Genomic DNA, 25,587 nt, shown 5'->3' with positions numbered 1-25,587 from the left:
TACAGAGAAGAAGATCTGTTACCCTGACCCCGTCTGGCCTACATGTGACTCCAGGCCCACAGCAATTTGGTTGACTCTTAACTGTTGTCTGAAATGGTCCAGCAAACACTCAGTTCAGGAGCAATTAGGGTGGGTAATAAATGCTGGCCCAGCCAGCGACATCCACACTCCCTGAATGAAATGAAATCGCTTATTGTCACAAGTAGACTTCAAATGAAGTTACTGTGAAAAGCCCCTAGTCACCACATTCCGGCGCCTGTTCGAGGAGGCTGTTACGGGAATGAATAAAAGTATAAGACAGAAAATTGGATAGGTTCTGAATAGAGGCATGTGACCCCTTGAACCGATTTTCCTGTATGTTCCGTGCTCAGGCAATTCAATATACCCAGGCACAACACCATGACAAGCTGCTCCCACAAAATCATAGGATAGAATCATACCATGGTTGCAGCACAGAAGGTGACCAGTTAGTTCATTGTGCCAGATCTCTGTACAAGAAACTCAGCTAATCACCGTCCAATTCCTTTTCGAAACTCGCAACTGAATCTGCCTCCAGCACACTCTCAGGCAATACATTCCAGATCCTAACCACTAGCTGTCGAAGAATACTTTCTTCATGCCGCCTCTGGTTCTTTTGCCAATCACCTAAATCGGTGCCCGCTGTGAATGGGAATGGTTTCTGCCTATCCACTCAACCCAGGCACCTCATGATTTTGAACAGCTCCTTCAAATCTCCTCTCAACCTTCTACTCTCTCAGGAGAACAGTCCCAGCTTTGCCAATCAATCCATGTAACAGTCTCTCATTCCTGGAAGCATTGCCGTAAATCTTTTGTGCAACCTCTCCATTGTCTTCACATCTTTTCGGAAGAGTGGTGCCCAGATTTGGACTCAAACTGGGTAACGTTTCCGATCCTGTGCCTGCCAGGAGAATCTTTGCAGGCGGGAAGGACAATTTAACAGACCGTTAAAAAGTCCGTTGACTTTGGGCCGGAATCTTCTGCCCCCAGGTGGGTGGGACCAGAAACCCCTGCCCCACGTGACTCATCAAGGAAGCAACTGATTAATCCAATGTCATTTCGCTGTACTGAAACAGCAACAATAGTCCTATGCTGCCAATGTGATAACAGTAACACTAACAATTATTTTGTTTCAACCAACTGGCAGGAAATTTTCCTCAGATCAGACAGTTTGAGATTCATTGGCGATTTTATCCACACCATAGATGCCCTATTTTGGATGCTGCTGAACATATTAAGATTACCCCTGGCATGCAATGACAGGAGATACTGGCAGGATTTTTCAAAATATTTGGCACTCCTCATGGAGGACAACTGCCATTCAAGCACTCATGCAACATCCCAGGGTGCTCAACAATAAACTAATGTTCAAATTGCCTGTGACTGCCAAATCATTATACCTGTCAATGCAGTTCCTTGGAAATGCTCCTATTTCTGAAGGGTAATCATTGATCTCCACTTATTCCAGGACAAAGGGAAGTCTGATAATTGTCTCCTCAGAGATATGAGAGACCCACTGGGGAAAAAAAATGACTTAAGATACTTCTATGCAACTCCCAGCAGAGATGCAGGGACATAATTATACACTAAGTGAGCTCTACAATCTACTGTGAAGAAAGCAGATGGCCTTGCCCTAGTATGTTACATGCTGCATAACGTAGTCATTAAAAAAACACATATGCATGTCTCTAATTTGTACTGTGAAAACTAAACACAACTGAAAGAAGATGCAGGGATACTAGAGTTGTTAGTTTTGGAAGACATCAAATACAGTCTCATCTCCAGCCAATTATTTTTTTCTTGGAAAACCACTATTCTTCATTAACTGAGAGAGGGCTGATTCATGTTAGCACTTTTAATGCGAAGGTGGATGCATTTTATATGAAATTTCCTCTTTCCATTAGAATCCTTTCAACATCTGACCTCATTCTCTGCCACGTGAGCAGCCTCCTAATGAACAACGCCTGACGAAGAACATCCTGACAAGACAATTTTTCTCACCCCCCCCCACCCCCCCACCCCCACTCCCATGTCAGAAAGGATACTGCGACAGGGAAAACAATGGTTTTCATTCAAGTGCTGGTCAACATTGGATTACTAGTGGGCCATGACTGCATTTGCATTAATTCTACGAGTTTGTAATACAAGAGTTCCCCAGAATAAAAAGCATAATTCCTGAGCACCAGACTCCATTTTCTAAAAGTTGGTGCTCTGCCCGTGCAGTCACACTCAAGCTGTGCTTGTCGTCTGACTTCACCTCTTCTTGCTTTTCAATGCCTTCGTGCCAACCTCTGAAAATGTTCAAGTGCGCCCACGATTTGTTATGCTAATTACTGAACAACAGCACAAATTGCATACGCGCATGTCATTAATGTAACTCATGTTTTCACCAGAAACATTTAAAATGCAGGATGAACAATGAGTTCCATGGCTTCCAGACCCAGGGGAACATGATTAACATGCCCCAGAACTGACTTCCGGAAGGAACCAGGTTGGAATGTAACTTGGCATTACTGCAAAATGGGTGTTAATGAATTGGCAGCCCATCCCTCACCCTGCCTGAATTTGATTTCTATTGAAGTGAATGCTAAGGATAATCGAGCAGGTTGTAAGATTGCCTACTAATCTGCCATCACCCATTTGCGCAACCGTTTCAGATGAATTTCACTTCTCAGTAACCAGGTTATATTGTTTCCCGCCATTACTTTACAAAATAATCAATGGCCTTAAATCATGATTGTTTCACGTGAATTTCTCAGACTATGCATAGCAGAGTAATAGAAACCACAGAAGAGATATACATACACATAGGTTTGCTGAAAAAAACCCAGAAACTTGGGCTTGAGGGCAAGGAATTCATTTTGCAAAAACTGTAAAATATGGTAACGGTTCAGAATTCAGACTCAATGACCCAGTATTTTACTGGGCAGATATTTGAGCAAAGGGGAGGCATTTTGGCTAGCAAGGTCGCCACAACCTTTCCTTTTTGGCAGCAGCTTCTCGGTTCCCCGATTAGCAAGCTTCGTTCCTGGTTGGGCAGGCAGCTCCCTGGAGGAGGCAGCTCCCTGGAGGAGGCCACTCCCAGGAACCCAGCTGGTGAGTCTGTGGATGTCTTGTGTGTGGTGGATGGGGTTGCTCCCAATTCCAGTAGGGAGGAGAGGTTGTCTGATCTTCCTGCAGCTCACAGCAAAACAAACAAACACTCCCAAGATGCTCTCTCAAACTGAAACTCAAAAAGCAGAAGTGAGCTCAGCTCCCCCCACCCTCTGACATCACTTCAGTAATATGATCAGCTCCATTTCTTAAAGGTACATTGCTTAAACATCCAGTTCTTAAAGGTACTCTCACATGACAATGGACATTCAACTGCATGGGATCGAGGGTCATGGGGGAGGATTGAAGGTCAAATGTTGCACCTGGGGTCGTTGGTGGTTATTGGGGTGGATGGTGTGGGTCATGGGGCAATGGGTAAAGGTATTTGACTCTGTGTGTCACACATAACAATTATAGTGCACCTGTGCAACCCTAGGTGAAAACAAAACTTTTGTTCCCTCCCACTTTTTCTAGGTGCCCACCCAATATATGCAGCAGGGGTGGAGGCAACCTGTTGTCTTGGATGACCTTGGCAGGCCTCTAGAGACCCAAGGTCTGGAGGGCATTGGCTTACGTTGGCTGTCCTGCTGTGGGGCAGCTGCTCCCTCTGCGGTCACAGCGGTTGGAGCTGAAGTTGTTTCCTAAAAAACCTAGAAGTGGTAGGGAATGCAGCCTCGACGTGGAAGGTAGCAATAACCATGGCTGCTCAAAACTGTGCAGAGCCTCGAGGTGGAAATCTTGAGATGCTGCATGGAGGTTGGGTATTCAGGGTGTGTGGAGATGCAGGTCAGTTCAACAGATAGTTAACTTACAGGTAGTATCAAACGTAAAGAAAACACATATAATTGTGCAACGATTGGTGGCAGGTCAGATGACTGGACAGAATACAAAGAACACAAAGAAAGTCCAAAAGATTAATAAGGAAGGAAAATTAGAGTAAAAGAGAAAGCTAGCTAGAAATATGAAAACAGAAAGAGTTTCGATAGCTATTTTAGTAAGAAAAGAGCGAACAAAGTTGGTACTGCAGAAAATGAGTCTGGGAAATTAATAATGGAAAATAAGGAAATGGGAGATCAATAGAACCTGTATTTTGCTTCACAACAGAGGATGTTAGTCTATGTGGTGAGAGACTGCAGGGCTCTGAGATTCGGAGGGGTCTGGGTGTCCTGGTGCATGAATCACAAAAGGTGAGTATGCAGGTACAGCAAGTATTACAGAAGAATCATAGAATCCTTACAGTGCAGAATGAAGACATTCGGCCCATCGAGTTTGCACCAACCTCCTGAAATAGCACCTTACGTAGGCCCACTCCCCTGCCCCATCCTCGTAACCCCACCTAACCTTTGAACTCGAAAGGGACATTTAGCATGGCCTATCAATCTAAGCTGCACATCTTTGGACTGTGGGAGAAAACTGGAGCACCCGGAGGAAATCTACGCAGACACGGGGAGAACATGCAAACTCCACACAGTCACCCAAGGCCGGAATTGAACCTGGGTCCCTGGCGCCATGAGACAGCAGTGCTAACCACTATGCCACCTAAAAGTAATTTGGAAAGTTCATAGAATGTTATTATTTATTGTGCGGGGAGTTGGTTACAAAAGTAGAGAGCTTATGCTTTGGTTGTACAGGCCATTGGTGACACCACATCTGGAGTACTGTGCACCGTACTGGTCTCCCTATTTAAGAAAAGATGTAAATGCATTTTCTTGCCCCCCCCCCGCCTGCCATTAAACCCGCCATAGGCGGGGAGTGGAAAATTCCACTTATAGTTTTCATTCTCTGATTCCTGAAGTTTTTCAATGACTATTTTCCACTCAGGGAGACTTAGAAATGTAAAATAATGACCTTCAGGTCTATTTCTCCCTGTAGGATTTTCTATGCTGCAATTCAGTGACAGCGCGTGTGGTAGACTAAGATGTGAGCTCTTCACCAAAGAAAACGGGTCATGTTAAATTCTGCTCAGTGTATCTTTTATTTCATCACCTCAAAACAAAGACATTTTTCCCCACATTACTTCCCTTTTTTCCAAAATTTAAAATGAATTTAGAGTACCTAATTCTTTTTTTCCAATTAAGGGGCAATTTGGCGTGGCCCATTCACCTCGCCTGCACATCTTTGGGCTGTGGGGGTGAGACCCACGCAGACACGGGGGCAATATGCAAACCACACACGGACAACGACCTGGGGCCGGGATCGAACCCGGGTCTTCGGCGCCGTGAGGCAGCAGTGCTAACCAGTGTTCCACCATGCTGCCCCCACAGTTACTTCGAGTTACTATTGATCTCGATGTAAAATATGATGTTCTGCACATTTTAATTAACAATTTCAAAGCAAAGCATAACCTCAAAGTGCATTGCTTATCATCTAACCTTTCTGCTTTCAAATTACAGGTTGATGTTACAGTTAATGTCAAACCTTTCAGCTCACCCATGCCTGTCACAGGATAATTATACCGTCTGCCATGGTGGGATTTGAACCAAGGACTCCAGAGCATTGCTTTATGTCTGCGATTGACCTATACCACTAAGTCACAGGAGGAAGTCACTAATCACAGTACCTCATTAAATGAGTTATCCCTGATGCCCAAGCCAATATTTCTCCATCAATCACCATTACAAGAACAGATTATTTGGTCATTATCACACTGCCGCTTATTGGAGCTTGTTATACAAAAGGTCTCTGCTGTGTGACCACATTTCAGAAGTGCATCATTGGCTGTAAAGCCCTTTGGGATCCTGGTGGTTGGAAAAGGCACTATATAAATGCAAATTGTTTTCTTTCTTCCTATTGTTCTGGAATATAATCATACCTTTGTTGTTGAAATTGTCCTGACAACCGACGCCAGTTCCTCTGTATTGTTGAAATCTACCGTCCATACATGTGGCTTCCCAATGAAATACTCAGTGTATGGGTGCTGTGATGAGACCTTGATAAAAAAGGGAAATAATAGATTCAGCAAATGCTTTCCCAAAAATTGATTTCAAAATAACAGTGAAGCTAATAGTGCTTCCTATTACTTACATGCAAGTAATAATAATAATCTTTATTAGCGTCACAACTTGACTTACATTTACACTGCAATGAAGTGACTGTGAAAATCTGCTCGACACCACACTCCGGCGCCTGTTCGTGTGCACTGAGGGAGAATTCAGAATGTCCAATTCACCGAACAAGCACTTTTTTCGGGACTTTTGGGAGGAAACTGGAGCACCCGGAGGAGACCCTCGCAGACACGGGGAGAACGTGCAGACTACGCACAGACAGTGACCCAAGCCTGGAATTGAACCCAGGTCCCTGATGCTGTAAAGCAACAGTGCTAACCACTGTGCTACCGTACCGCCTGTACCGTATCAATTTCAGGCGAAGGTCAACCGCACAATTAAACATGAAAATTGCTGTGAAAGGTCTGCCTCTCTGCTGATAATGTCATGAAAATAGCATCTTGCTGTCTGACTTCCCATTCAATTGGATTGAGCTGCTGAAGTTACAGTCCTTGTCCAGGAGGTACAAAGTAAACTTGTCCCAGTCAGCTAAGTCAGGTACCCTTTTAACAACTTGATTAGTGTTAATTACCACCTGTCAACCTCCCTGGCACTGGAAATTAACTATTACAATTGTGGAATCTCATTCCTTCACGTTTTAATAATGATTGGAAACATATAAAATAACAAAATGACACAATCTCTTTTTTCCACTCGCTTAATTCAATCATTCTTTCCTTCTCTTTCTGTATTTAATTTGACATTGAGTTGACCCATATTTCCTTGTCAGTAGTTATGCCGTTAATTTGCAGGGCAAACTTGTTTTTAAAAAAAACGCATTTTATTCAAACTTGTATCAAAGTAGGTTACAGGAAATAAACACCCCAGGAAACATTCTTCCCAACAATCAACTATACAGTTTGTACAGATTTTCCTCCTTTTTCACACCCCACCCCTCCCCATCACCCAACCCCCCATCCCAATGTGACGAACAGCTCCTCAAACACGGTCACAAACATCCCCCACCTTTTCTCAAACTCCCCTGCTGAGCCCCTTAACTCATACTTTATCTTCTCTAACCGCAGGAAGTCATACAGGTCACTCAACCATGCTGCTACCCCCCGGTGGTGATGCCGACCGCCACTCCAGCAAAATTTGTCGCCGTGCAATCAGAGAGGCGAAGGCCATGACACCGGCCTTCGTCCTCTCCATGAGCTCCAGCTTCTCTGAAAACCCAAATAATGCCACCAAAGGGTCTGGGTCCACTCCCTCTTCCACTATCCTGGCTGAGGCCGCGAACACTCCCGCCCAGAATCTTCCCAATTTTTCACAACCCCAAAACGTGTGCACATGATTAGCTGGCCCCCGCCCACACCTCTCACACTCATCTGCTACCCCCTGAAAGAACCCACTCATTCTCGCCCGAGTCATATGCACCCTGTGTACCACCTTAAACTGTATCAGGCACATCCTTGCACAAGACGAGGTCCCCTTTACCCTTCGCAGTGCCTCACTCCATACTCCCCAATTGAGCTCTATTCCCAACTCCGCTTCCCATTTCTCCATGATCGTCACCACCTGCTTGCCTCCCTGCTCCCCCAGCCACTTATATATATCCCCAATTCTTCCCTCCCCTTCCATATCCGGAAGCAGCAGTCGCTCCAGCAGGGTGTATCCCGACAATCAAGGGAACCCCTTCCAGATCTTTCATGCAAAGTCCCTAACCTGTAGATACCTGAACTCACTACCCCTCGGCAGCTCTACCCTCCCCCTTAGCTCCTCCAGACTGGCGAACCCTTCCTCCAAATACAAATCCCTCACCTTGACCAGCCCCATTTCCCTCCACCTCTTGTATACACTATCCATCCCCCCCTGGCTCAAACCCATGATTCTCGCACAGTGGCGTTAGCACTGACATCCCTTCCACCCTAAAATGCCGCCTCAGCTGATTCCATATCTTCACTGTGGACTACACCACTGGGCTCCCTGAATACCTACTCGGAGCCATTGGCAATGCTGCCATTACCATAGACCTCATGTGATATGGTACGAATTAAGTAATGGCATGATCGGAAAACTGGTCAATGGGAAGACTGGTCAAAAGGTTTGAAACAATACAAGACTGAAACTACTCATTCCAGCTCACCAGGCCCAGGTAAAGAATGCTGCCCTAACCATTTTCAGACTAGTATGGCCGTAGGCCAACTCTGCATAACTTGAAGTCTGAAAAGACCAGTGAAGGTCGAGCCATTCCAAAACATCGGACCTCGGCAACTCCTGATAAAACTAACTCGTCATAACCCAGGGCCGTAGGAATTTAAAACAAAGATAAGTTCAGGAAGAAACAAGTCTATTCTGACCTTTCAATGTTTCTTCCGAGGGCTAAATAATGGTATGAGTGATATGACCAAACATGGTCTGGTCTTTGCTTCCGTTTGTATTTCCAATCAAACTCCTGACCATACTGTTGTCACATAATCTTGATAAAGATAATGTATAAATATTGAACTAATTCTCCGCGAAAGCGCGGAACTTGTGAAAGACTGAGCAGTTTTGTTCACTGCTCTCTGTCTTCAAGTTTCAGCCATTACTGCATGCAGTTGTTTTCGACAATAAAGCTTGTTATTCTGTCTTAACGAGTGTGTTGAATTTTTCTACTACAGAAGTGGGAAAATATTGACTTTGACACTCAAACTAGACCCTTTACAAGATTCCTCCTCCATCCTAACCCACTCTACCCCTTCTCCTTCCCACCACCGCTGCACCTTGTCCACATTCGCCGCCCAATAATAATGAAGCAAGTTTGGCAACGCCAACCCCCCCCCCCCCCCCCCCCCCCTGCTGTCTCTGCCTCTGTAGCAGGGTCCTCCCCACACTCGGCACCTTCCCCACCCATACAAAGTCAGAGATGATTGTGTTCACTTTCCGAAAGAAGGCCTTTGGTATAAAGATGGGGAGAGCCTGAAAGATAAACAAGAACCTCGGCAGAATATTCATTTTCACCACTTGGACCCACCTGCCAACGTTAAGTGCAGTGTATCCCACCTCTTAAGATCCTCCCTGGCCTCCTCCACCAGCTTCGTTAAGTTCCACTTATGGAGCCCCGTCCATTCCCTCGCTACCTGAATCCCCAAGTGCCTAAACCAATCCCTCGCTACCGTAAATGGCATCCCGTCTAAATTAGCCCGCAGTGCCAGCTCATTCACCGGGAATACCTCGCTTTTCCCTACATTCAACTTGTATCCCGAGAACCCTTCAAACCTCCCCAACAGGCCCATAATCCTTCCCATACTCTTCAACGGATCCAAAATATACAGCAAGAGGTCATCGGCATAGAGTGACACCTGATGTTCCCTCTGTCCCCTCATTATCCCCTGCCACTCTGCCAACCCCCTGAGAGCCATCGCCAATGGCTTATGGCCAGCGCAAACAGCAGCGGCTTAGCGGGCACCCCTGCCTCGTACCCCTGTGTAAGTCAAAGCTTTGTGAGCTCATATCATTCGTCCTCACCCTCGCTCTTGGCGCCACATACAGCAACCACACCCATGCCACAAATCTCGGCCCAACCCAAACCGTCCCAAAACTTTGAACAAGTACCGCCACTCCACCTGATCAAATGCTTTCTCCGCGTCCATGGACACCACCACCTCCAGTATCAGAGCTCTCGACGGATTCATCACCACATTCAACAGCCGTCTTATATTACTCGCGAGCTGCCTGCCCTTCATGAAGTCTGTTTGATCTTCAGCAACCACCCCCGGGACACAATCCTCCAACCTCCCCGCCAACAACTTAGCCAATACTTTCACATCCGTGTTCAATAGTGATATGGGTCTATACGACCCACATTCCATCGGACCCTTCCCTTTTTTGGGGATTAGTGTGATTACTGCCTGCTTCATCGTCTCCGGCATCTCCCCCTTCTTCAGTGCTTCATTAAATGCCCCCAACAGAGGTGGTGCCAGGTCTGCCGCAAATTCCTTATAAAATTCTGCCGGGTACCATCTGGCCCAGGGCCTTCCCCGACTTCATACCCCTGATACTATCCAGCACCTCCCTCAGCCCCAGAGGCTCCTCCAATGCCTGCCTCTTTGCTTCCTCCACCTGGGGAAATTCCAGCTCGTCCAGAAACCATGCCATGTCCCCCTCCTCTCCTCCTGGGTCTGCCTCATAAAGTCCCTGGTAATCCTCTCTAAATGCCTCATTTATCTTCCCTGGCTCTGACACCATATCCCCAGCCCCAGTCCGGATCTTCAATATTTCCCTGGACGCAGCCTGCCTCCGCAGCTGGTGTGCCAGCATGCGGCTCGCCTTCTCCCCATACTCGTATAGAGCAAACTGTTGTTGAATGGTCTTGGGCAAGTCAGCAGATGTCACTCGATGGCCTATCACAGCAATTTTTAGGCCATTATTCTTTCTAGACACACCATGTTATAACCGAACTTTCAATCAGGGTACAATATTAGAGATCTGATAGGTTGAGTATTAGTTATTCAAATTCAGTTGGGCACGGTGGAGCTTATTGGACTCGGACCTAACAGACTCTTTAATACATTGAAGAGGGTTGACCAGAATCCCTCCTCCAGCTATGTTTTTTCTGGGAAAAGGGTTAAATAGGATCGGTGTACAAAACGGGGGGGGGGTGGGGGGGGGGGGGGGTGCGGCCTCGGTCTCGCGTTCCCTGCTGAGGCCCCTTATTTAATGCGAGTGGTGCTGTATAGCCATCTGTTTCTCAATGCTTCGAGCGCCAGGAAACGTGCAGCTAAATGCACTCGCTATGGGATTTTGTTCCCATTTAGTTGAATCACACCTCATAACTATTGTTGTCCAAACTTAGACCTTTTCCCCCTCTGGCGCAGATATTTGTGCCATTCACATTTAAGTTGAAAATGTCATCCATGGGACCATAGAACTTGTATCATATATTGAGATCATATGACTTGCAAATATGGGGCGAAATTCTCCCCCAACGGCGCGATGTCCGCCGACTGGCGCCAAAAACGGCGCCAATCAGACGGGCATCACGCTGGCCCAAAGGTGAGGAATGCTCCGCATCTTTGGGGGCCGAGCCCCAACATTGAGGGGCTAGGCCGGCGCTGGAGGGATTTCTGCCCCGCCAGCTGGCGGAAATGGCGTTTGTTGCCCCGCCAGCTGGCGGAAATGGCGTTTGGTGCCCCGCCAGCTGGCGCGGAAATGCGGCGCATGCGCGGGAGCGTCAGCGGCTGCCGACAGTTTCCCGCGCATGCGCAGTGGGGAGAGTCTCTTCCGCCTCCGCCATGGTGGAGGCCGTGGCGGAGGCGGAAGGGAAAGAGTGCCCCCACGGCACAGGCCCGCCCGCGGATCGGTGGGCCCCAATCACGGTCCAGGCCACCGTGGGGGCACCCCCCGGGGTCAGATCGCCCCGCGCCCCCCCCAGGACCCCGGAGCCCGCCCACACCGCCTGGTCACGCCGGTAAATACCAGCTTTGATTTATGCCGGCGTGACAGGCAATTTCAGGGCGTGACTTCGGCCCATTCGGGCCGGAGAATTGAGCGGGGGGTCCCGCCAACCGGCGCGGCCCGATTCCCGCCCCCGCCCAATCTCCGGTACCGGAGACTTCGGCGGGGGGCGGGGGCGGGATTCACGGCGGCCAGCGGCCATTCTCCGACCCGGCGGGGGGTCGGAGAATGACGCCCCTGATTCCAGGTCTGATCGCAAAACGAGAAGTAATCTTAATGAAATGTCGAGGATTCTGAGGGGTCTTGGTAGGGTCGATGTTAAAGGAATGTTTCCCCTTGTGGGGAAATATAGAACTAGGGGTCACAGTTTCAAAATAAAGGGCCTCCTGTTTAAGGCAGAGATTTTCTCTCTCAGAGGTTCGTTAATCTTTGGAATGCTCTAACCTAGAGGGCAGTGGAGGCTGGGTCATTGCATATATTCAGCTGAATTAAACAGGTCTTTGACGTACAAGGTTCTGGCAGGCGGGTAGGTAAGTGGAGTTAAGGTCACAATCAGATCAACCATGATCTTATTGAACGGGAGAGGAAGCTCAAGTGGCTCACTGGCCTACTTCTGCTCCTATTTCTTATGTTCTTATAACACTTGGATATTCACGCAATTTACATGTGGAACATTTTCTGATTTAAGGAATTTACTAAGAGCACCAACCCCATGAGCACTGCAAAGAAAGGCCAGTGCCATTTCTAAGGACAACTAAGGATGGGTAATAGATGCAGTATTACCAAAGTCACATCCAGAGCCCAAACTGAAAGAAGAACACGGGGTGGATATAACAGGAAAATTGCTCTAATTGCCTTTCACCTTTTGTTTTCCTGTGCGATCAGTTCAATTTGGAGCGCATTTAGTGATACAATGGTGTCTAAATTGGTTATGGGCTGTTTTGGGGCTTGTAACCAATGGGGTGTACGTGGCATTTGTCCCATTTGATATTGGTTCTTGGGCCTCATTTGCCTAATTTGGGTGAGCTGCTGCCACCCATCTCATCTCCACATGCAACTCTTCCACTTTACCCATTCAAATGGTGTGCACATTTCTACACTGGTCCAAAGTAACCCTGGAAAGAAATGGAGCTTACAGAGTGATGAGGGATTGTGAAGGCTGTGACTTTAGGGAACAACTCCTACTTTGCTTGGTTCCACGGAAAGAGAATTAAAAAGAATGGCTTTTTATTAGCTTCATCCCGTCATGCAGTGCCTCTTGTTGTTCTTCGGTTGCAGTGGTTGAATCTTGAATAGGACAAACCTGGTGCCTGCTCCAATCATTGCAGACCAATTTCGGTAAGATGACCTAAAATAGTCTTCAGGCTCCTCAGTTACTTTTTAGAATTAGGTTTAGAGTACCCAATTCATTTTTTCCAATTAAGGGGCAATTTTAAGGTGGCCAATCCACCTAGCCTGCACATATTTGGGTTGTGGGGGCGAAACCCACGCAAACGCAGGGAGAATGTGCAAACTCCACACGGACAGTGACCCAGAGCCGGATTTGAATCTGGGACCTCGTCGCCGTGAGGCAGCAGTGCTAACCACCGTGCTGGCCTTCCTCAGTTACATAAATAAGAAATATAGTGCTTGGAAGATGGTCAAACCCGAATTCAGGTCACACAATGTCAAGTTAAAGCTGGGCCTAATTGTGCCTGATTTACAACCACAGACTGGGTGCGAAAGGTACAACTTCTACAGGAATATGTGATTTTATATCTTTTTAATCAGTCTCAAAAAGCCTAACTTCTATTTCTCTTATGATTAGTGATGCTGGGTAAAGTGTATGTAAATTAATTGGTCCGCATGGTGGGTGGCCTGTCAATCATCCAAAACAGAACTCATTTCTTTTTCTGCAATGATTGCATTGAGCAAAGAAAGAAAAAAATCACTTTGCCCATCAAAAAAGGATCCTGGTCTCTGATGAGAGATGAGTGGTTCCAGATGGCATTGGTTTTGTATCTTTTTACATAAATGCAAAAATGGTACTAAATTAGGATGGGATTTGTACAGTACTTGCCTATACATCTGTGGTCATCCCACCACAGTGCCCCAGAGAGAACATGAAAGGGATAATATGTAGATGTATTGTAAGTTATACAAACTACAACTTACATATTCTTACAGCCGTGCGTCCAATCTCCTTGCATCGTTTAATCACTTTTTTGTGTGATTGGTACCACAGTTGCTATGTTTGTTTTTGCACCAGCATAAAAGCCAGTGCTGACAACAGATCTGAACTCAAGGCCATGGATACTGTAAGGATCTATCATTCCAAATGACTTGCTATTGTTCAGATTCACTCAGCAAGTAGCATTTGCACTGCCTCTGGGCAGACTCGCAGTACCTGTGCTCAGGGAAGCCAGTGTAGAAATTATTGACATGCCACCAAATCACTTGCCTTACTTATGTATTCCAATGTCAAAGCAAATTGCCTGTTAATAATCCACTTTTATTAACAATGCATTATGTTTGCACTGCATATTTAAGAGAAATAAATGAGGGCACAAAAGTATTCTGACGATTTGGCTTGTGGACTATTTGTATCTGATGCAGTATATTTTATATTATTGGGCAAGGTTTATTCACGGAGCTTTCCTTGTAGTCCGACTCTGCCTCTGGCACCGTTTTCTGATGTTGTATGTCGAACAATACTGGAGCTTATTTCAGGTTGGTGAAACATTAACAGTTGAAGCTCTCTTTGTGCCGAATGTGTCTCCTATATAAGCAGACTGATAACAAAGCCGCATAACCACTATAAACTGAATAATAAGAGAGACTGAGTGCTCCAGACAGAACTATCTAATTTTTCACAGAAAGAAATGAAGTAACTGATGGCATGTGACAAGGATGTCACTGTATCATACATAATATCTGCATCTTATTAATCGTAGCGCTGCTGAATACATTATCATGCATAAAATCTGATCTCTTTACTGCATGGTAAAATAAAGCATCAGGAATATTGCTGTTTTATTTGTGTAAACCTTCTGGATCAGCTTCATTAAACTGAAGGAATATGCTTTGCTATGTCCTCTCAATTACTGTCTCACATATTTCTGCTGCAGCAAAGCAATTAAAGTTTGGATTTCAACCACTGCACCCATCTTAAAGTCACAAATTCAGAATTAAACAACAGTGGCATATTGTTATTCCAGTTTCGCATTAACCAATGATAGGTGGGGTGGCGGGCAGGTGGAGGCGCGCGCGGGTGCGTCCATCATTTTTTTCAGAGATTTTAAAGCAATCCTAACTTGCAGGTGCAGTGAGGGTGCTGAAGGTCAAATAGCAAGAGAAGATGTGCCATGAAACCTGTTGTACAACATGTGGGGAGTGCATCTAAGCACCTGAAGTTAGTAGCTATTTTGCCGCAGTGCATGCCTCTGAGATCATCGGGCGCCTCATTTGAGGGAGGGATTCAAAGAGGGGTGACGACATGGGGAGAGAGATAGATTGTGATGAATTGGAGGAACAAGAAGGAAAAACAAAGGGGAATGAGATTTTAATGTGTGAGGAAGTGGGAAAAGCAGACGAGCAAGGAAAGTAGTTGGCCTTATGTAGCTGACCATGAAAAGAGATTGGAAAAGAGCAACTGGTCTATTCACAGATGATGCCCACCATCAGCCTCCCCTCCCCCTCCCCCTTCACGCAAAAAGGCCAATTTACCAGCCAATTTGTCTTGTCAGAGTGTAAAATTGGTCAGTAATCTGCTATTGCAGGACTTGTCCGACAGCTCAAGATCAATTTCACCCCTAGTATTCCATAAGACACCACAACAACAAGTTAACTTCAATTATTTTGAAAGAAAGCCAGGAGAATCTGCAGGCCTGTGATTGTGCGTCTCAATGAAACAGAAACCCGGTTTATACACTGAGAGCCATTTCAGATTACTGCAAAGTAATGCATCCCATAAAAAGCAAATCTGTTCCCTGCAGCTGCTGGCTACACAAACTGAGATCAGAGTACTTTGCGCTACAATCAAAACTAAAAGACTGAGCTAACTCAAAGTAGAGCTTCTCATCAATCATTGAAATCTTGTGTAGACAGCTAATATATTTATGAAAACCCAAATATGCTACCATTAATGGATCTGTATTATAAAATGTGATGACAACAGGACCACAAATGCATATTACCCATAATTTTAATAATGGTTAACTCAACCCACAATCATCCTTTCAATGTGGCCATTATCAATTTGAGTTTATGACCAGGCAAACATTAGGAAATGGGTCTGACAGTGAAACTGTGATTTGCACAGGATGCACACCGATTCCTAAACGGAATGAGGATTACAATTTCATAAGCATAAGTAGGCAGGTTAGCCACAGTGAAGCAGCCTTTAGACAAGAAAAGTATCACCTTTTGAGGTGACGAGTGATCATTTTAAATCTGTGCTCCCGAGCTCTCGATCTGAATGTCCGATTTCGAAGATGGCTACTCACCTCCTCCGATACCCTGAGCAGCCATTATTCTAGCTTCACATTTTTAAATAGGTGTGCTAAATGGCGCTCACTTGACCGCTTGCAAGGGAGCCAGTTAGAACACCAGATAGACATTAGATAGGGGATCCATCCTGTTAATGAATGGCCTCAATTGGTTTCTTGTCACTTCTAGGCAGGATCAGGAACCGCCAACAAGAGCGGGCCGGTTAGATCAGAAGCTGATTGGCGCTCGGCGTGGATCCCGATTTCGGCCTCTCCTGTGATCCAGCCGGCTTGCACAGATCCACATCGGGCAAGAGGCTGGAGTTAGATCATGCTCTCAGTCTCTCAAATGGAGAACTTCACTCAATATGGTTTTATTTCATGGTCACCTTCCTGTAATGCCAAAGGTGTCGAATTGGCCTGCTCCTCTTTAAGGGCATGAGTGATCCAATGGGTTTGTGCCTCTACTCCTGCCTGGCTATAGGTTCACTGTTGCTACCTGAAATGACCTCTTGTCATAGAAGTTTGGGACAGTGAACATTTCATAACCATAAACAGAACAGAGTGGGAAGATAAACATAGCTTCCTGCAACAGGTCAAGGATTTGTCATTGTGCCGTTGCTGCTTTGTTTTCTACCTATGCACAGTTCCTCAGAAGATCTGTGTGCAGTTTCTCCAATGGAGGTATGTAAATGTTGATTCAGTCCCAGAGGACTATAGGCTGTTCTCTTCAAGAGCTGATTGGCGGTGATTTAACCTGAGGTCACCATATCAAAGGCGAGGGACAAGGTTGAGAAGGTTTTTTATTAATGACCTTAGCTGGTATGGGATTTGAACCCGCGCTCACTTTTGGTGCCGCTCTGCATCATGAACCAGCCATCCAGCCAACTGAGAATCTTAATTTCTGCCTTAGCCAACTGATCCTGGAAGCTGCTGCGCTTCATGTATCTTGCTCTAGGTTATGTAGATTGCATTAGGAGAGCAAACAAATGAAATTAACAGCTACAATACCACTGGCCTTCATTCTCACAGAGGCCAAAGAGGTCACTGGAAACTTGGTATATGGACCACAAAAAGTGCAGGAGAACCCAGGAAAGGCATTTTAATGGTGTTAAACAGGCCAATACACTTTCCACCCAGTTTACTTGCATGGCTTATTGTACATTGTTAATGTGTTGAAAACACTGGGGAGATTGTTAGGTCAATTGGACATTCTGAGTTTTCTCAGTGTGCCCGAATGGGCGCCAGAGTATGGCGACTAGGGGATTTTCACAGTGGCTTCACTGCAGTGTTTATGTAAGCCTACTTGTGACACCAATAAAGATTATTATTATTAGATTTCCATCCCAAGAATTTAATCTCTGGCCAAAATGTACATCAGTTCGCCTACTGAGAACAGTATAAAGCCATGCGCGAAGCTGCCTTTTACTGCATGCGGAACAGGCTTTCAATTCCTGTTCAAACAATGAATAGCTCATAAATAAATGTAAACTTTAAAACCTAAAGGACCATGCCGTGGGATGAAACATATGAGTGCCTAATGTGTCAACTTGACATTTTCTGCTATTTTAGCGTAGGTATAATCTGGATTAAAAAAACAGATTAAGAGACTGTGATTTCAGAACATGACATTAGCTGTTCGTAAACTAGCATTCCAATCTGTAATTGTAAGACCGAAGCATTTTAAATTAAGATCCATTCAACCAGTTTTCTATTGTGTTGACGATGCTGGAAGATGCCAGATATTCAAAGCTGATTAGTAATTTTTAGTGCTGAAGACCTTTCTTTAGCATCTACAGCACAGAAAAGTATCTTTTGTTTCAGGAATTTCTTTGACAAGCTTTGCTTCTGTGATTAGCACACGTAGGGGAATACGGTTGATCTGAATGCTCCAACTTGCCTCTCTTGATGTGGGTTTTCCTCTGAAGAACTCGTTGTTTTTTGAGTTGTGGGGCGGGTTGAATCGAGGCTGCAAGAAAATACATCCATTGGCGATGGCTTCCAGAGGGGCTGGCCCTTCGTAAGGGAATCCCAATCCGATGAAGAGCTGGAGAATAAAATCAAAGGAAAAGAATAAAGATAATTAGGAAGAAAGACTGACATGACGGTACTCAAGCCGGAAGAGACCATGATGAGAAGGGACCAAGTTTCAGGCAGGCAAGTGACTGGGGTATTGTAGCGAAGGCTCGGGAGCTATAGGTGTCCTCGTCCAAACCTATCGAGGTCAGCATGGTTGACTTTAGCCTCAACACTTTGCATTTATAAAGCACCTTTAATGTATTTTTTCCCAATTAAGTGGCAATTTAGCCTGGCCAACAACCTACCCTGCACATCTTTGGGTTGTGAGGGTGAGACCCATGCAGATATGGGGAGAATGTGCAAACTCCACACGGACAGTTACCCGGTGCTGGGATCAAACGCAGGTCCTCGGCTCGTGAGGCAGCAGTGCTAACCACTGCACCACCATGCCACCCCTGCCTTTAATACATTACAACTTCCCAAAACACCTCCTTCACATAGGGACATATTAGGGCAGATGACCAAAGGTTTTGTCTAGGCCGTAGGTTTTAAGGAGTGGCTTAAAGGAGGAAAGTCCAGGGCTTAGAGCCACAGAGACTAAAGGGACAGTGGTGGTGTGTCTGTCTGTCTGTCTGTCTATCTATCTATCATTCTATCTAACTATCATTCTAGCTATCATTTACCTAAGGATGTATCTATCATCTACCTAACTATCTACCTATCTATTTATTTATTTATTGTGGTGGAGCAATTATGATCAGGGATGCTCAGACCCACATTTGGAGGAGAGCAGAAATCTTGGAAGTCCCGAAAAACGTGCTTGTTAGATGAATTGGACATTCTGAATTTTCCCTCAGTGTACCCAAACAGGTGCCGGAATGTGGCGGCTAGGAGATTTTTCACAGTAACTTCATTGCAGTGTTAATGTATAATAACAATTTTTATTAGTGTCACAAGTAGGCTTACAACTGCCGACAATGCCACCACATCTTTCTTCAAATAAGGAGACCAAAACTGGACACAGTACTCCAGATGTGGCCTCACCAACACCCTAAACAATTGCAACAACACGTCCCTACTCTTATACTCCAGTCCTTTTGCGATAAACACCAACAATCCATTTGCCTTTTTAATTACATGCTGTACCTGCATACTGACTTTCTGCGATTCATGAACAAAGAAACCCAGATCCCGCTGGGTCTTGAATCTGCTTTCCATTTAGATAGTAATTTGCCTTTCTATTTTTTTGGCCAAAATGGATAACCTCACACTTATCTACATTAAACTCAATCTGCCAAATTTTGGCCCAATCTCCTAGTCTATCTATATCAGTCTGTGAAACCTTTCTCCCCTCTTCACTGCCTGCTTTCACACCTATTTTAGTATCATCTGCAAATGTTGCTATGTTACACTCTGTCCCTGCTTGCAGATCATTTATAAATCTTTCTCTCAGCGATGGTACAAAAGCAGTAAAATGGAGAAATTACTGGAGCTCCAAGCTCCACTGTCTACCATCTGTGGCAGAGTGAACAACGGGTGGATGGCTGGTCATGAAGACAGTATGTGAGAGGAACATGGCAGAAAAATGTTTTGATGCTGAGGATGTGGTGCCAGACCTTTCTGTCCCATTTGCTTCTGAACAATGTGGTGGGTTTGCCTCCAATGAGTGGTGTCCTGATGGTAAAAGTGTTTGGTAATATTATACGCGACAATTCCCAGACATATATTAACAAACTATAAGCCAATTAGCCTAACATCTACCATTGGGAAAATACTAGAATCCATTATTTTATTAATTAATTAATTATTTTTATAAATTTAGAATACCCAATTATTTTTTTTCCAATTAAGGGGCAATTTAGCGTGGCCAATCCACCTACTCTGCACATCTTTGGGTTGTGGGGGTGAAACCCACGCAGACACGAGGAGAAAGTGCAAACTCCACACAGACAGTGACCCGGGGCCGGGATCGAACCCGGGTCCTCAGCGCCGTAGGCAGCAGTGCTAACCACTGGCCACTGTGCTGCCCTTAGAATCCATTATTAAGGAGGCAGTAGCAGGACATATAGAAAATTATAATACAAACAGATAGAGTCAACATGGCATTGTGAAAGGGAAGTCATGTTTGACAAATTTATTAGAATTCTTTGCAGATGTGGTTAACTCTTAATGCCCTCAGGGATGGGCACTAAAATTTGCCCCAGCCAGCGACGCTCACATCCCATGAACAAATATTAAAAAACAAGAAGGTGGATATTGCAAACCAGTAACAGTAGTGTATTGAAATTTCCAAAAGGCATTTGGTAAGGTTTCACTAAAAGATTACTACTACCTTGTTCATGATGTTGGAGGTGATATAATAGTGTGGATAGAGAATTGCTATCAAGCGAGGAACAGAGAGTGGTGATAAATGGGTAATTTTCCACTGTAACTGGTGGAGTGACACGGGGATCAGAGTTGGGGCCCCAACTATTTAAGTTCTATATTCATGACTTTGATGAAGGGACAGAATCTGTTGTAGCCAAGTTTGCTGATGTTACAACGGTAGCACAAGTGGATAGCACTGTGGCTTCACAGCGCCAGGGTCCCAGGTTCGATTCTCCGCTGGGTCACTGTCTGTGTGGAGTCTGCACGCTCTCCCCGTGTCTGCGTGGGTTTCCTCCGGGTGCTACGGTTTCCTCCCACAGCCCAAAGACAAGCAGGTTAGGTGGATTGACCATGATAAATTGCCCTTAGTGACCAAAAAGGTTAGGAGGGATTATTGGGTTACGGGGATGGGGTGGAAGTGAGGGCATAAGTGGGTCGGTGCAGACTCGATGGGCCGAATGGCCTCCTTCTGCACTGCATGTTCTATGTTCTAAAAATAGGTGGGAAAGCAAGTTGTATGGAGGATGTAATTTGAGTGCAAAGTGATAAAGATAGGTTAAGTGAGTGGGCACAAAATTGGGAGATGGAGTATAATGTGGAAAAATATGAAGTTGTCTACCTTGACAGGAAGAATGGAAAAACTGAATATTATTTAAATGGAGAGAGAATGCACCCTACTGTGTGCAGTTTTAGTCTCTCTATTTAATGGAGGATTTACTTGCATTGGACAGGGTTCAGTGAAGGTTTATCAGACTGATTCCTGGAATTATGAGGAAACATTGAGCAGGTTTGGCCTATAGTCATTGAAATGTAGAATGAGAGGTGGACTTATGGAAACATGTTGGATTATGAGGTGGCTTGATAAGGTAGATGCTTGAGGGGATATTTTCCCTCATGGGGGAATCTGAAAGCATGGGGCCAAGTTTAAATATAAGGGGAGATTTTTATCAAGTGTGTTGTTAGTCTTTGGAATTTTCTTACACAGAAGGCTGGATCACTGAATATATTCAAGGTTGCGATAGACATATTTTTGATCAACAAGGGGGTCAAGGGTTATGGGGGTGTTGAGATGATGGAAAACGAAAACATGGAATTATACACACAAATATTGGACTTCAAAAAGACCTGAGTTTTATATTTTAAAATGGACACTAACTCCGAAGGTGGCTGAGAATCTACAATTAACAGGAATGGCTGCAGAGTGTTCCTCAAAGGGATAATGGAACCCCTCCCTCTTAACTCAAGAAAGCCTTGTTAAATTGGCTCTATAGAGTCTGGAAAAAATATCCAAGGGAAAGGGAACCTTGTTAAATTAAACCTTGTTGCTACCAGCAGAGGATGGGTTAAATAAAGACATGGAGCCAACTATCCTTCCTCACCAGGGTTTGTAACTATTTGGGGGTATGCCAAGGGGTCTTGCCTGGATCAACAACTTTGGGAAACTCTCCAGGGACTGGTTGTAAAGAGGGGCAGGCTTGAGTTTGGAGTTAAGGCCACAGTCAGATCAGGCATGAACTTAATGGCAGCGCAGACTCAAATGGCCAAATTACCTATTAGTATCTCTTGGGGTGGCACAGTAGCACAGTGGTTAGCACTGTTATTCATCTGGGTTCGATTCCCGGCTTGGGTCACTATCTGTGCGGAGTCTGCACATTCTCCCTGTGCCTGCATGTGTTTCCTCTCTCTGGGTGCTCTGTTTTCCTCCCACAAGTCCTGAAAGACGTGCTTGTGAGGTGATTTTCGCATTCTGAATTCTCCCTCAATGTACACTTACAGGCGCCGTAGTGCGGCGACAAGGAGATTTTCACAGTAACTTCATTAATGTAAGCCTACTTGTGCCACCAATAAAAATTATTATTATGATATGCTCTAAAGCAACAAGCAAGTAGTCCAATCGTGGCATTCCATATGGGGCCAACTGCACGAGAGCAATATTAATTTTTTTTAATTGTTCTTTGAATCCCTGATGAACACAATAATTGCAGGGCATTAACACCCAAACCACAAATGATGCTTAGGGTACTTGCCTTGAAAATAAATTGATTTTATCCCCCTACTCTATAACATGTAGACAAAAAGTTGAAAATATTGGCGATCCTGCTGACTAACTTAAATAAAAGTTTTGGATGGCTTAATAATCAGTTAAACTCTCTTCACTTGGGTGATAGAACATAGAACATAGAACAATACAGCGCAGTACAGGCCCTTCGGCCCACGATGTTGCACCGAAACAAAAGCCATCTAACCTACACTATGCCATTATCATCCATATGTTTATCCAATAAACTTTTAAATGCCCTCAATGTAGGCGAGTTCACTACTGTAGCAGGTAGGGCATTCCACGGCCTCACTGCTCTTTGCGTAAAGAACCTACCTTTGACCTCTGTCCTATATCTATTACCCCTCAGTTTAAAGCTATGTCCCCTCGTGCCAGCCATTTCCATCCGCGGGAGAAGGCTCTCACTGTCCACCCTATCCAACCCCCTGATCATTTTGTATGCCTCTATTAAGTCTCCTCTTAACCTTCTTCTCTCCAACGAAAACAACCTCAAGTCCATCAGCCTTTCCTCATAAGATTTTCCCTCCATACCAGGCAACATCCTGGTAAATCTCCTCTGCACCCGCTCCAAAGCCTCCACGTCCTTCCTATAATGCGGTGACCAGAACTGTTCGCAATACTCCAAATGCGGCCGTACCAGAGTTCTGTACAGCTGCAACATGACCTCCTGACTCCGGAACTCAATCCCTCTACCAATAAAGGCCAACACTCCATAGGCCTTCTTCACAACCCTATCAACCTGGGTGGCAACTTTCAGGGATCTATGTACATGGACACCTAGATCCCTCTGCTCAGCCACACTTTCAAGAACTTTACCATTAGCCAAATATTCCGCATTCCTGTTATTCCTTCCAAAGTGAATCACCTCACACTTCTCTACATTAAACTCCATTTGCCACCTCTCAGCCCAGCTCTGCAGCTTATCTATATCCCTCTGTAACCTGCTACATCCTTCCACACTATCGACAACACTTTAGTATCGTCTGCAAATTTACTCACCCACCCTTCTGCGCCTTCCTCTAGGTCATTGATAAAAATGACAAACAGCAACGGCCCCAGAACAGATCCTTGTGGTACTCCACTTGTGACTGAACTCCATTCTGAACATTTCCCATCAACCACCACCCTCTGTCTTCTTTCAGCTAGCCAATTTCTGATCCACATCTCTAAATCACCCTCAATCCCCAGCCTCCGTATTTTCTGCAATAGCCTACCGTGGGGAACCTTATCAAACGCTTCGCTGAAATCCATATACACCACATCAACTGCTCTACCCTCGTCTACCTGATATAAAATTGTTTAAGATCAGGTCCATGGAAAACTCTCAACTCACTGAGCCAACCTGTTCTTGAGCAATGCACTTCGTTACTGAAACAATCATGAAATTATTTAAATGTCAGGAGTGGTTCTAACAACACTTCAATAATAGCTACTGACTGGTAAAATAAATAACTAGAATACAATAGCGAATAAAATCTCGAGCTTTTTTACCAGCGCTGCTCTGTTCCTCTATCTCATTCGCCATCTGTTTTCATTGTTTTAATTAGTTTTTTTTACTATAAACTCCAATGAATATAATCCTAACCGATTTAGTCTCTCCTTATATGATAATCCTGCCATCCCAGGAATCAGCCTGGTAAACTTTCGCTACACACCTTCCTCAGATAAGGACACCAAAACTGTACATTGTACTACAGGTGTGGCCTCATCAATGCCCTATATAATTACAGTAAAACATCCCTATCATATACTCAAATCACCTCGCTACGAAGGCCAACATACCATTTGCCTTCTTTACTGCCTTCTGTACCTACACGCTTACTTTCAGCAAAAACAATGTCCACAAATGAGTTGAAAAGCAACTAAAAGGCTTTTTTCCCCCTCTCCAGTAAATCAAACTAATAACTCTAAAGATTGACATGGTTGATTCAGGTCAAATGGAAAGCTTCTGCCACCAAACGTGTTAAATCATGCACAGCAGTAGAGGCTGGCTGTGCCCAGGTAAGTGAACAGTGGACTAAGTTCATTGATTAAACAACATCATGCACTGGTTGAGATGTTCACTATTCAGCTGTCAAGATTTGAGGTTGCATTGGTTATTTTTGTCCTTATTTGAGTTAATTGTTATTTATACGTCATCCTCTATCTCTCATTCTTGTCATATTATACTGTTACATATTGTCTTGGTAACATGTTCTCCATTGTTTCTTTTTATTTTCCTTTCTCCTTGCAGTCGAATACCTAAACAAGTTGCGTAGTGTAGTGATCTGTACATCTGTACATACATCTGCACATACACCAGGGACTGCAGACAGAGGTAACAGCCACTAGAGGGCATCAGAGACGGGTATAAAGGATCCAGCCCAAAGTAGGATCCAGCTCTTTTAGAAGCACAGGGCTAAGGAGCAGCAGCAGCAGATAGAGACAGCTCAGCATAGGCAGCTTACCTTAGCTTCACTGGTCATACGTCTTGACTGTATTATATCTGGAAACAGAACGAACCTACTGAATAAAGTATTTGTATTGACTGGAAGTCTCCAATCTTTATTCAGACTTAGAGAGTAATATATGATACCAGGAGTGATTTCAAAAAGCTAGCTAGACATCAGCAAGAGAAGAAAAATTTAAACCAGATATTCGACGGTGGAAGGCTTCGCAACAAATGGATCCTCGACGATTAACTGATTCGATGGAACTTGTTGGAACTCCATGGCGGCTGGAAACAACCAGTAATTTAAGTTATACTGGAAAATGTTTGAACAGATGTTCCAAATATTTATCACAGCTAATGATTTAAGCCATGCCTCTGATGCAACGAAAATAGCCCTACTTCTCTCAACAGGAGGGCATGGAGCTAGAGAAATCTATAATTACTTAGAAGATAAAGACAAATCCAAAGTAGAAACCATACTCAAAAAATTGGCTAAATGCTGCAACATTCAGGCTGGTGAAATGCTGACAAGATTTAACTCTTGTCAGAGAAACGGAGGGCCCATCTCTGATTTTATTACAAATCTCAAGTTAATACCACAAGGCTGTGATTATGCTGGTTTCAGAGACACTGTGATAATGCATCAATTAATTTCTGGACTATCTGATAAAAATTTGAGGGAAGAACTATTACAAAATAAGCATCTAACTC

General features: G+C 44.7%; 1 protein-coding gene across 3 annotated transcripts in view; it reads right to left on the bottom strand.

Annotated features, from left to right (window-relative positions):
• Nucleotides 1–25,587, bottom strand: part of LOC140395495 (alpha-1,6-mannosylglycoprotein 6-beta-N-acetylglucosaminyltransferase B-like) — a 1,325,626-nt gene that overhangs the window by 17,454 nt on the left and 1,282,585 nt on the right. For all 3 annotated transcript variants that reach the window (XM_072483321.1, XM_072483322.1, XM_072483323.1), the window contains 2 exons: nt 17,901–18,047; nt 5,924–6,040 (listed from right to left, as the gene is read on the bottom strand). In XM_072483321.1, the coding sequence (XP_072339422.1) occupies nt 5,924–6,040; nt 17,901–18,047 (264 nt within the window). The remainder of the gene's footprint in view (nt 1–5,923; nt 6,041–17,900; nt 18,048–25,587) is intronic.

The sequence above is a fragment of the Scyliorhinus torazame genome, chromosome 18, assembly GCF_047496885.1.
Source record: "Scyliorhinus torazame isolate Kashiwa2021f chromosome 18, sScyTor2.1, whole genome shotgun sequence".
Taxonomy (NCBI): Eukaryota; Metazoa; Chordata; class Chondrichthyes; order Carcharhiniformes; family Scyliorhinidae; genus Scyliorhinus; species Scyliorhinus torazame.
The sequence above is the reverse complement of the archived record's forward strand: the minus strand, read 5'-3'. Positions and strand labels throughout refer to the sequence as shown.